Here is a 13,222-nt window from a genome sequence, read left to right as displayed (position 1 = left end):
TTTCATTACAGTTCATTCTTTTTCCTATCCTATATTTTCATTTCACTTCATTCCTTTCTCATTTAATTTCCTTTCATGAAATTAAATCTCGAGATTTCAATGAGTATAATTTCAGCAAGATTCGGTTCATTCCATTCCATTCTATTCCATTCTTTTTACTTCCTTTCACAATATTTTTTTTTACAAATTCACTTATTTTCATTCTATTTCCTTTCCTGTCTTTTTATTGCACTTCATGCCTTGGTTTCTTATTTCATTTTCTTTCATGAAATAAAAATTCTTCATTTCCCTTCATGAGATGAAATCTCAATATTTGAACGAGTATCATTTTGTTTTAATTCATTTCACTACACTTCAGTTCATCCCATTCCATTATCTTGCCTTCAATTCAGTATTTTCTTTTTTATGTATATTCAATTCCACTTCATTCTATTTCCTTTCTTATCTTTTCATTTAACTTCATGCCTTGATTTCTCATTTCATTTCCTTTCATGAAATGAAATTTCAAGATTTCAAGGAGTATCATTTCAGTAAGTTTCAGTTCATTTCTGTGAACTGAACCACTGCAGTTCATTCCAACAATTTAACTTCTCCTAAGAATTTTTTAAAAATTAATTTCATTCTTTTGCCTTTCCTGCCTTTTCATTTCATGTCATTCCTTGAATTCTCATTTCATTTCCTGTCTTTTTATATACTCTAGAGGAGGCAGATATTTGATTTACGTCTGCTGTCACTTAGTGACATAAAATACAGTTTAGTGACACTGCCTCAGTGAAGAGACTGAAGGGCAGGGGACAATTAATCACATTCTTGCCCATAATTGAATATGAAGATATGTAGGCATATTTAGGACACTTAGGCATCCAAAGGTGAAGGCAGTGTTATTCTGAATTTACAAGTGTCTAAGAGGGAAACTGTCTTAGTTTCACGTGCTTGTCTTTGTCCAGGGCAGCCAAAGGCTGCTGATGATCTGTTGCACAGCCCTCATGTGTTGTGAAGACTCAAATGAATCCACAGTACCACAATGCACACAGTCAGCCCGAGTCACTGCAAATGCTGTAATGCAGGTAAAATCAGAAGGCTGGGTCGATTTTCCAGAGTCCAGTTTTGCTCTAAAGGAGTGCAATGATAAACCCCACCATTCTTCGGAAGGCAGCACGTGGCCTTTCTTCTGCTACTAGGAATCAGATGGGGACTCTACACAGTCAGAAAGAGCTTGTTGCTGAAAGGGGTATCAGTTCTCATTCATTTCACTGGAAACTGAGAGCAGTGTGTATATCCAGAGCCTTCTGTCTGTAACAGCTCCTAGATTCAGAAATTCAGGGAACAGGAGCCTCCCAGACCAGAGAAAGCTGACTGAAGAGGCATCATTATCTTTAATAATGCTTCTCCTTGGCAATTTTTCCTCCCACTTTTTCCATAAACCAAAGAGAACACTATCTTCTAAGCCTTGTTGTAGGTATGCCTATCCCCAGTAAGATTTGTTTGTGATAGATCAGCCCAGCATCCTAACTGAGAAGCTGGACACTTTACAGCTGTCATGATGTCTTTTTTAATGCCAGGCTTCAGCACTTCTGTAGCTCTGTCTACACTGCACACGCCTGCAATGTGAATAGATATGTAAGAAAACCTGCTAAATTATTGTGGCACTTCTCTTCCCAAGTGGTTGCCCAAAATCTGATGGAAAACCAAGCAGGAGGTGTACAAGCAGACAATTGGACTAACCCTCATTTTTGCTGCAGCACTTTAGTAAAAGCCAATTATACTGAACTCCAGTAATGGCTCTATCAGTGATAGACTGCAGACATTTATAGTCGTCATCAATGAACAGGCTAAGTGAAGCTAAATCGTTCTGCTAAAATTTTTAGTAAGTAATTAACCCTGAATTATTAACAACAGGCAGCTCTGGTAATGGTTATGAAAGAAATAACAACTGGTTGCATGGTTATTAGCATGAGAGCACTGAACAAGGCAGGCGAGCAGCGTGCGCTGCCATGGAATTAATAGAAGGGACAAGGGTGGCAAATGTGATCCCCTGCAGGGCAGTGCAGCTCCAGGGGCTCACAGAGCTGCTGAAGACACTTGCTTTGGCAAGAGCAGCATGTACTCAGCAGTAGATGGATGGAAGTCAGAAGTGGATGGTAATAAGGAACGTTAAAAATAAATCCAGCCTCATTAGGTTAAAAAGAAAAAAAAGAAAAAAGAAAATATGTGAACCTGACAGCTCAGCAACTCTTTAGTTCAAGCAGTTATCCAGGGGACAAGAAATTCATACTGGAGCACCAGGAAGCAGGCAGATGAAGTGACCTGCTGTGCACCCTGTGCTCCCTAACTGGACCATATCAGTGCCAATTTTCTGAAGATGTGAGCTCACCAGTTTCAGAAAGGAGGGGGTCTTTTAAAAGGTCTTACTTTAACAACACCCTAAAACTGCTGTTTTCATAGGAGCATTCACATGCACCTGTGAATATCGGAGGTGAAAGCTGGTGAGCATCAGCTCAGTCCTGGGACCAAGGCAGAGACACAGCACTCATGAAGCAGTGTGGGCTCCCCTCAGTGCCCCTCTCTAACCATTTTCATGGACCATTTGCCAGCAGAGTGAGGAGCTCCATGTCCCTTCTTGTCCTCTCTGCTGAGAACTTAAATGAGCAAGGCAAATAAGAGCAACCACTTATACGGGAGGGAAAGTGTCCTGCTGGGTACTGCACTGCAATTAAGCAACTTGTTTTGCTTCCCAGCATGACTGGGGTGGCAGAATGAAACTGGAACAACAGTATTAGTTACCAAAAAAAGCTGAGCAAATAGAAGGATAAGCAGAGGAGAAAGGAAGACAAATGCAGTAAAATGGAAAAAGTGAATCCAAACCAAAACTAAGGCCCTTATTGCAAGCAGAACCAGTCTGATGACAGAAATGCAGAGGTGAAGAAGAGCTGCTGAAGCCCCAAAACTTGGAAGTCTGAGCTTGCCTCTTGACTTCCTTTTAAACCAGTTGTATTAAACAAACAGCTCCCTCTGTTCTTACTGGAGAACACAGGAAATTTATCTATGTCCCCTGGACTTTATTAAAATTTAAATGTCTTTTCTTCCTTTTCCAAGCTTCTGCTTAATATATTTTAGCAGGTGAATGCCATTTTCCTGGGTTATAAAATGTCCTCACATAGCAGCTGCCCCTGCCCTTCAGGGCAGCCCTTTTGCCTTGCTGAGGAAAGGTGCAAATCCCAGTTAGCCTCATCCATCCAATTTCTTTATGGGGTCTTTGTGAATTATTAAAAGTCTGCTCTGACACCTGGACAGAAGATAATTCAATCTCAGCCCTTTCTGTTGCTGTTAAATAACCTATCTTCCTGTCCTGGAAAATGTAAGGCTGGAAGAACAGGCTGTGGGCCACTATATAATAGTGAAGAGAGAAATCTGGATGCATGAAGTAAGTTATATACATTATATGGGGAGAGAAGGATTTGTCTGTCTATCCTGGCTGCACACCTTGGCCTGGGAGAGTGATAGGCAAAGCAGGGCCCATCTCCCCTCTGCCACAGGGCTTCCCCCTCCAGTGTAGTACAATTCCTTTGGGAAGGGACTGGATGTGTCCTTGACAATGGGAGATCCCCCTGGTTTTGGGGCAGATGTTTACTTGTTTTGTAATTCTTTCTGCCCCCAAGTCATGCCTGGGCATCCACAGGAGATCAAGAGCAGGAGCTTGAGATGTGCTTCTCTCATCTGTCCCCTCTGACAGCTGAAGTACTAAGCTGTGCTACCATCCACAGCACAGAGCAGGAAGGAACAAACAGCCTTTGGGCATGGGAAGCAAGTTTTGCATAAGCATGACAATGGGCTCTGTGCTCCAGTTGCCTGAGCTGCTGTTTCTCATTGAGCTCAATAGGTGTCTTCAGATAATTGCCAAGAGAGGATTTACTTCACCTAATGCACAGGGAGTATTAGCAGGGCTGCATTCATTTAGCTGCCTAAGATAGACATGAAGACCAGAAAATCCCAAGTTTGGATTTGTCACAGAAGAAAATTCTGAAATCAATGTCACATCAATGCAACAGGGTTTAATTCACAGGATTTTATTGGAGTTCAGCCCACACTACATGAAAGCTTCTGTTGGTGGAATCGAGAGTATTTCTGGCTGTGGTTTTGATGAGCACTGACCAGTGTGCCCAGTACCATCAGTTTGCAATTAGTCTATGGGCAAAACTGGGCATCAGCCAAGTTTACTTCTCACAAGCTGGGAATCATGCAGAGACAGAATGAGAAGGGGCCCCAAAACTCACATTGTGCATCTCCCCCAATGTTTTCCTGGCCTCTACTTATTTAAAACAGTCTTAAAAAATCCCTCAGAGGTTTTTACAGCTTCTTCAGATCATCTCCCTCTCTCCTAGTAACCATTCCTGTGACTAGAATGTTTTTCCTAATATCTAATCCTAATTCTCTCAAGCCTCAACTATGTCTATTTTTCTTGTCCTACTTATACAGATAAATTCCATCTTCTTTGCAAAATATATTTCTTACAGAAATCTGAAACACAGAAAACTGTGTTGTCTTTGGTCTTCTGTTGTTCACACTGAACACTACATAATCTGTGACCTGCGAGGACAGGACAGGTTCTTCCAATTCTCTCTGCTTGATTCTCTCTGCTTGGCTGCCATCCATCTGCACCACATTTCCCTTGAAGAGGAAAAAAACTGCTCAACATTTGACACACTGCTCTAGCTGAGGTCTTACTAGTGCTGAGTGCAGCTGAACAATTGCTTCATGCATTTTATAAGTTACAGTTCTGTGTAAACACTCCTGTGTTGACATTTAACATTTTCACAACAGGCAGGTTCTGTTGACTCATGCTCAGGTTGTGATTCACTCCCTGCAGGGCTCCTGTGAGACCTTGGATCACCACCCTTCACCCAGCACTCTGCAGGTCAAGTCCCTGTTCATAAGTCAGTGTTCAAGGCTGACACATTGCTTACTTCTGCTCCTCTTTTATCATTTTTAGAAATATTGGCAGGGTGAAGCCAGTTCTTGTTTTTCTTTCCTGGAGTTCTCAGTACACACCCTTCTTCTCTCTACAGAAGGCACGAGTTGTCCGTCTTCACTAACCCCTCACTAACAAGGGTTTTCCTGGATCTGTTTTAATTCACATCCAGTTAATTCAAGGGAAAACAGCTTCTGATCTGCATAAGATGCGCTCATCCTCCCATCTGGTCTCATTTACACAGTGGACATCCTGCCGTGGGCATAGCAGCCCTCTTGTCTCTTGAGGCTCTGAAAACACCCTGAGGTCTTAGGCCAGGGAGCTGTGGAGTTCTCCAGGGTGTCCAGGTTGCTAGGCAGGCTGAGGGCACCCGGGGGCAGCCCCCAGCCCAGGGTGTCACCCTGTGGGTTGGGACACAGGTGTGGATCCAGAGGCAGGCAGTCCTCTCGTGAGAATACAAGCCCTATGTGGAAAGAAAATAGCATCAGAAAAAATCCTCTCTTTCGCCCCAGATATTCAAACATGCAAAACCCCCAAACTCAACCACACAAATAATCCCCCCCAAAACAGCCTTTCAGGAAGTTTTATCCAACACAAGCAAAAAAATGGTAAAAACCTCTTCCCTTTAAAAACTGTATTTAGCAGAGTCATGTCAAAAGGCTATCAAGCAAAATTAATACATCCATGTTTTCTGGTGTATTTGCAGTTCTGCATTTCTTAAAATAAAAATGGTCTAATAAGTCATAAATTTACATTTCTTCAGTTACCCTGTCTGGCTCCCTTAATAAAATGACTGCAATACAATACACACAGCAGTGTAAATCTGTAAAACCTCAGAGCTCCAAATATTAATCAAGAAGCTTTCATAACTGAAATTAATAATTGGAAGCAAAAAAATTTAATAAGGCATGAAATTTCACCAGTCACTAAAAGACCAGCAAAGATGGATTTCATAATATTTTATAAGGCATTTAAAGTAAATCCAATACTTTTCAATGGCATTATGAAACTGACATCACATAACTGACTGGAGGCTTGGGGCATGCTTCATTTCAGGGTTGGTTTTACAGCACTCCTGTCTTGTTTGCTGGACTGGTAATTCCGAGCCTCAGTTAGTCGTGCAAACACCTCTGGAAAGCTTGAGATCTAAAAAGGAAGGGGTAGCCAAGAAAGTACAAACACCTGATAGATACATCTGTGGGATAAACCTGAGCATACAGCTGCCACTGAGACAATTCAGGAGAAGAAAAATGCAAATATTGTCTAAGCAAGGATAGAGGATAATATGGAACATGTCTCATTTTTCAGTACCAATGGCTGTGTTTTCATCAATCTTACCGTAGGATAATTGACAGAATTACTTCTGCTCGCCACAGCTTTTGGTCTGCTTTTGCTTCTTGCTGTCATGTACAGTTGCTGACAGGATGCTAATAAACACTTTTCTTGAATACTTGCAGCACATCTATTATTCCACTAGCCTGGCTCATGAGTGGGGCCACTAAATGCTACCACAATACAAATAAATCATTAAAGAATCATGAAAAAATAATAGAGCAGCTTGTAGTGATCCTCTATTTGCAACAATAGAGATATTATTAATTTACTTTGTACATAAAATCAGAACTCAGTCATATTTTCCTCTTTGGGTTGGATTAGCCCACATGATGGCAATCTCTGTCATTAATACAGAGTGAGTTATTCTTTCAAACACTGCCGGTTTAAGATGTTTCATCTGCACAATACCAAAAATAAGACAAGAAAATCTTCTTGGATTTCAGTAAGTACATGAAACAGCCAGGAATTTTCCTGACAAAGAACAAATAGTCTGTAACACCACGGAGTGAACCCCTCATACCAGCTTTAGCACAATGCTCTGGCCCAGCCTGCAGAGCAGAGAAAACCCTCAATGAGACCCACATTGCATCTGCAGAAGCTGTGCCCTGCTGCACCCATTCCCTGTGCTCTGCTTAACCAAAACCACTCTCTCCATTTCCAGTTGGATAATGGATGTAAAGCTGAAAATGCCACAGGACAGGTGTTCTGCTACCTCCTACCTTCAGGTAGGAGCTGGTGAAAGAAGTGAGGAAGGAAAAAAAAGGCCAACTACACAACAATCAGATAAGTCAAAAGAACTGAAACTCAGCTTTATTATTTTTTTAAAAAAAGTATTCTACAATAATGGCTCAGAATACTACCACAATGTACAGGGACAAGGCAGTGCTCTGGGCGATGACTGTAGATTACTCTCATATATATATATATATTTAAGAGCTTAAGAAAGGTTGAAGCATGGCAGTTCAACATTTCTTAAGCATGTATTTCATAATTTTAACATCTTCTAGATCTCTCATATTACAGCAGGATTTATCAAATGCAATGTAGTCACAGAAGTGCATAAATACAAATATTGATACTTTACTTTGAATATTGTCTATGATATAAATTCTGCCTTACCTTAAAAAAAATCTCCAGATCGTTATGTGACCTGGGAATCTTTCCTTTTCTTTCTCTTTAAGAGTTTTTAAATATATATATATATTTATATATATTTGCTATTGTACATCAAAGTATATATTAATCCCATCATTTCTGTTATATTTTCTGCAGACATGGTCTGAAGCAAAATCACCAACAACTAAATCAAAAACTTCCTGGTTATCATAGGAAAGCCAAAGAGGATCTTTCCTCTTTTTTTGTGTGTGTTTCAGTACTGATATTTTGTACACTTGAAAGGATTCTTCATAAACTAGAGGTCCAAAGATAATTTAAAGCAGTCTTTATAAGCAAATTTACATAATTTGACATGCTTTTGTGAGGCAGTTAGTATCAAAATCCAATAGCATTTCTTACAGAGCTGTATGACTTTCTGCGATGCAGATATACATTTAATTTCTAAAAAGCCACAGTTCTTTTTCTACATCTGCTCTCATCAAATCCCCAGGATTCATTCATAAAACTGCTGCTGTTCCAAATGCTGACGTTGTTATCCCCGCTGTGGATTAAGACATACACCCAACCTGGTGACATCATCGCGTGGAAGATTGATAAGTAGGAAAACACCCTCCCCAAATCCACAGAGAGTCTTTTCTATCTCTGAATCCTCATGATTCATGTCACCCAACAGTGCAATGTGACGAGGACACGACTCAGTGCAGGCTAAGGGTCTTCTTCCATCAAAGGAATCTCTAGGAGAAACAAAGAAATAGCATTGACTGCTGATTGAATTTCCCTTTTTGCTTTTGCAGAGTATTATTACCAATTCTACAAAACCAAAAACAAAATCTGAACAAGACATGGGATATTGCCAATTCTAGACACACTCAGACTCTGATACCTCTATGAAAATTAGATAAGTAAAATTACACAGATTATCTCCAATAAGTTAGGACCACAAAAACCTAAACACAAATATCCTTGCTACTAATTAATCACTGAAGCAGCATTCAGAAGTGGAAGGGACTTTAACTGGCAGCCCCACAATTTTTTCCTCTCCTCCTGGGTTTCCTGTTCCCCTTGTGATAACAGTAAAACTATCCAAACCCCTCTGAAGCAGAAGACTTCCTCTACCCAGATCTTCACCCACATTGAATTTAGGACACTGAGCTTCAGCTCAGTGACAATGGAGAGCGGGCTATGAGCCTCTCCCTATAAATGTCTCCAAGGAAAGCCATCCAGTTTCCTTAACATGCTGAGCAGCACCAACCAGAACTGCATGAAATCGTGTCAGTACATGCTCATGTTAGATTTAAAGGCAGGCAGTAATACGTGGCAAGCTCCCTCCTGGCACACGGACCTGTGGCACGTTCTCCTTATGCTGTGACTTCCATGTCCATGGCTTAAGGCTCACATGCCTCAGATGGAAGGAACATTTTGCTGGATGCACAGACATCATGAGTTTGCTAATAAAGGCTGCTAATTTTGGCCCAGTATGAAAATATTATTTATCTCCTCTTTCAAGGAGAAAATCCTGTTATTTGCTATGAAAGCCAGGGTATGTGAGAGAACTGTGAACGTAGGAGTTGAGGAGCAGATGAACAGACCAGCACAGGCAAGATGAGGGTTGGCTTTGCTGCTGTACACAGGTGTTTGCTGACATCTCTGTTGATGAGACTGGGGTCTGGACAGGAGCCTTCTGGCCTGGCATTCAAATCACATGCACCAAGGACATATCACAGACATGAAATTCTATAACCATGGAGTTTTATGATTTACAAAAATTTTGAATTAAAGGTGTAGACAAAGCCATGGAGAAAGTAGGAGCGAATCAGCTGGGTGAATTCCTGCTCTGCCAGTACAAACAAATGATGTCCCCTGTCCATGGACTCACCTATTGCACCTATGCAAGACTCACCATCTGTGATATCGATCCGGGGACTCGTGGATGCAGCGTCCCCGTCAGTGCTGTGGGATACGTCAGTTTGATCTGAGCCGGGAAGCGCTGCCGCTTGGCATGTCAGGGATGGGTACAAACTTTGGAGCAGTTCAGAGGAACACGACCTACTGTCACAGGTCTCAAATTCATTGGGCTGTGTGTCTGGAATCCTGGGACCGGGGTAAGCAGGGGGATTCTGATCTTCTGACTGCAAAATATGCCCCTGGTCTGTGACAGCTGAGTATCCGGGTGCCAGGGCATTCAAGCCGCTGCTGACAGCTTCATCGTAGGAAGGCAGCATGACAGGAACACCATCCACCACCACGAAGTCAGGGTCGCCCATGGAGCCCTCCTGGTTGCCTCTACATCAAACACAGAAAGGTTATCACAGAGAGCAGGGGCATGTCAGCAGCACCTCACAGCAGCTGCTGAACTCCAGTAAACACAGCACTTTCTAGTCATGCCAAATGAAGCTACAGGGTCATCAACATTCACAGAAATGTTTGCCAAACTATGCTTGGGTTGACAGGTGGAATCTGTTACAATTGGAAAAAATTAAACCGGTAATGGGAAAAACAGTTCCAAGAAGGGAAGGTAAACAGGTATGTGGAAGAGATAAGGAGCACCATTTGCTGTGCTGTGCACAGTAGGTGTCATGGATATAAGATCACAGATGTAGTTCACCAGGCAAAAGTGTCTGAATCCCTGGCAAAATGAATGCTAGAGCGCAAAAGTGTTTACAGCCCAAGTAAGTAGGTGCTGAGATCACTACTGCTGGATGACAAGGGTTTGGTGGCAAGACTTGTGACCTCCTTCAGGCCTTGCTTTCAAATGATGGAGGCTTCCTTAACCAGTATTAAGCTGGTTTCTTTTTTAAGCAAAAGATTTCTATTAATTGGGAAGATCCATTAAACCCCAAAGTTTCTACTTAGTAGCCTATTAAACACAGTATAGTCCAGGCAGGAGGGAATTGATCTTTTAAGACGTGAAAACATCTGAAAAGGAGAGGACTGAAAGCCATTTTAGTAAGCCAGACAAGTCCAGGCTATAGGCCTTCCTTATGGAGAGCACTATGTGAATCAATGACAAATGCTCCCAGCTCCATGATATTTTATGGAAATAAAGGAAGATGCAGGAGATGTTTATGAATCGTGATGAAAATAACATTAATGGAGGTAAAGCAAACCTTTAATATAAATTTGTCCATAGAGAAAAAAGAAATTCTTTCTTAAAACTTACATTACTAAGTCTACAGTAGTTAAAAAATTAATTCCCCCAGCACCTGAAAACGAGTACTTAAAAATATTGTCAGCTATTTTTACAGGCAGAAGCAGCAGCTCTCAATAGAAGAGCAGTAATTACTCCCAGAGTGAATCTGGCAAAATTTGCCTTTTACTTTAGCTGCATGAAGGACTACTGCAGGTTTTTGGGGGTGCCCTTCCACACCAGTGGTTCAGGGACTTCTGCTCAGAGCAGAACAAAGTATCTGCAAGGCTCATGAGCTGCTCCATCTCTCCAGCAAGGAGTGCTGAGTGTGAAAACTGAATCGAGCCCCTCAACCTTCAAAGTAAGAAAGAAACCAGTACAAACCGTGGAAGGAAATGTGTCTTAAATTTGGTCTGGAACATCCTGGCTAAAATAACCAGTAGCAGTACTAATAAAACACTGGTAGCAGTAAATGCCACTATTTTCCATGTAGTCAGGAGGGTCTCCTGTGTATTTGGCCAGGTTTGTTCTGTAACAGAAAGACAATACAAGAGCTGTGCTTGTATATTCCAGTTGTTATTTTATATTCAACACTACTCAGAAATGCCAGTTAGGACCGGACATTTTTTATATGCAACTTGTAAAAACACACATAACCCATTTGCCATGTACCAAAAGCAGTCTTAACATAAAGCTGTCACAGAGGCTGGATCTTGCTTTTTCCCCTTGACTGGTCTTTTATACATGCAATCATGACCTTAGCTTGCATACATGTAAAAATATCCAGATGTTAAAAAATACATTTGAAGAGGTAATGATCAAAATGGTTTAGATCCATTCAGAATCTTGGGAATGCATTATATTTAGCCTTTTTCAAAACCTGAGACTCTTGAAAAGGAGCTTGAAAATAGCAGCATCTTAAAATCAATGCTCATCACTTAACCATGAAACAGACGAAGTTCACCAGGCATTGCCAACCTACAAATTTGCTCTGAAATGAGGGGCTGTAAGATGACAGGCCTATTAGGATAGGACAGTCCTTTACCTGTTTTGACACAGTACACTTGGTAGGAGGGGAACCACTCTCCATACTGGCAGGTGATGTACTTGTAGTCGTTGGTGAGGGTGTAACCAGGGTCGCAGTAGAACTCCACCACCGTCCCGTGGTTGTAGCGCTCGCAAGGCCGCGGGTGGCAGATGTAGTCTCCATGACTCACCATTGGAGGTAGTGGACAAACTTGGGCAAACAAACAAAGGGAAAAGGAGAAAGACATTAATGCCAGCAACCCAGCACTGGGCTGCTTCAGAGTGTCAAAATGCAGCAGGCACACTTCAGGCTCCCTCTCGGCTCCCTGCGGTTCTGGGTACGTCTCAGTGGCACCAGGCCACTGCCCAGGCAGGCCAGGTGGCCATCCACACCAGCGGAGGGATGCACGTGCCAGGGGGTCACTGAGGTGGGATCTGGGAAGCTTCCAACCCACTGTGGGAAGAGGAGGGTGAGAGGAAGACAAAAGGGGACACATGCCCATCAGGTGGCTTCATGGGATGGAGCAGGGCAGTCAAAATAAGGAGAATCATGCTCTTCATAAAGCATTTATAATTCAGCTGTAACATGCTATTTTTTGTTTCATTAACATAATTAAGTGGTTATATGCATTAATTAAATTCCTTTTAAAAAATGTTTGCCATCAGCAGTGCTGCAAGAGATGCAAAGCACCTAGTGTTGCTTAAGCATGTGCAGTCCGTATCACTGTAATTTTATTAAGTTGAGCTTAAAGTCTACTGGTGGTATTTGTGTTTTGTTATTTCTGAACAGCCTGACTGATCTCAGTGGGACCACTGGTGGAGTGATGTCTTAAATATAGCAGAGGCTGAGCGTGTGTTAATTAAGTAGAGTGGTTTACTTAGGGTTAGGTAAATAAGAGAGAATTGCAATATAAACATGTGGGACCTTTCCTGTAGGCCCTGGAATGACAGCCCAGGCAGATGAACTCCATGGAGAACTGAGGGAGCACTCTGGAAAACAGCAGTGGGGAAAGCAGCTCACAAGCAGTATTTTTTACAAGAGGAAACTTTTCCACGGTGTAAGTGTTGGTTGATTACTGCTGTCTTAAGTGCTTCTAGCACAGGGCAAAAAAAAAAACCCTACAAAATGTAATGATGTTTCAAATGACTGCATACTGACCCAAAAGGGCTTCAGTTACTGGATGGCTGCTTTTATTTCCCTTCAGAGGCAGTTCCTGGCTGGCTCAGTGCCCCATCTACAGGCCCTTCCCTTCACTTCATGCCGCTCCCATGCAGGCAAGACCTGCTGCATTGATTTAAATAATGAAAATGACATCTCTTGGAAGAAGAATCTTCCCAGAAATTACAATTCAGCTGCTTCTCCCTGTGAATCTTGTTACATGAATAATGCATTTCATAAAAAAATACACAAGATATTAAATGAATCTTCAAGAGAGGCTGATTACAATGTGCAGCAACGTCTATTCCTCATTCTCTGGAGACATGGTTTTGTTTGCATTTTCACTGGCAAGGCTTAATAATAACTTGAAATCAGAGTAAGTAATTCACATAAAAATTCACATCCTCAATGCTCTGCACACTTTCCAAAGTCTCTGGGACCACAAGAAAGAGGAATGCTTCACTGGGAAGTCAACTCAAGATTGAAAACA

The 13,222-nt window shown here is 41.8% G+C and overlaps 1 protein-coding gene and 1 long non-coding RNA gene across 4 annotated transcripts in view; one reads left to right on the top strand and one right to left on the bottom strand.

Annotated features, from left to right (window-relative positions):
• Window positions 1-7,088: 7,088 nt before the first annotated feature.
• Window positions 7,089-13,222, bottom strand: part of SUSD4 (sushi domain containing 4) — a 71,151-nt gene continuing 65,017 nt past the window's right edge. For all 3 annotated transcript variants that reach the window (XM_053973884.1, XM_053973883.1, XM_053973882.1), the window contains exons 6-9: window positions 11,593-11,784; window positions 10,932-11,076; window positions 9,321-9,703; window positions 7,089-8,154 (exon numbers count right to left, since the gene is read on the bottom strand). In XM_053973884.1, coding sequence (XP_053829859.1) covers window positions 8,126-8,154; window positions 9,321-9,703; window positions 10,932-11,076; window positions 11,593-11,784 — 749 coding nt within the window. In that variant the 3' untranslated portion in view covers window positions 7,089-8,125. The remainder of the gene's footprint in view (window positions 8,155-9,320; window positions 9,704-10,931; window positions 11,077-11,592; window positions 11,785-13,222) is intronic.
• LOC128805301 (uncharacterized) lies at window positions 11,701-12,920 on the top strand. The gene is made up of 3 exons (XR_008436370.1): window positions 11,701-11,772; window positions 12,510-12,631; window positions 12,779-12,920. It is a non-coding gene; the product is annotated as an uncharacterized LOC128805301 (long non-coding RNA).

Source organism: Vidua macroura, chromosome 3, assembly GCF_024509145.1.
Source record: "Vidua macroura isolate BioBank_ID:100142 chromosome 3, ASM2450914v1, whole genome shotgun sequence".
Lineage (NCBI taxonomy): Eukaryota > Metazoa > Chordata > Aves > Passeriformes > Viduidae > Vidua > Vidua macroura.
The sequence above is the reverse complement of the archived record's forward strand: the minus strand, read 5'-3'. Positions and strand labels throughout refer to the sequence as shown.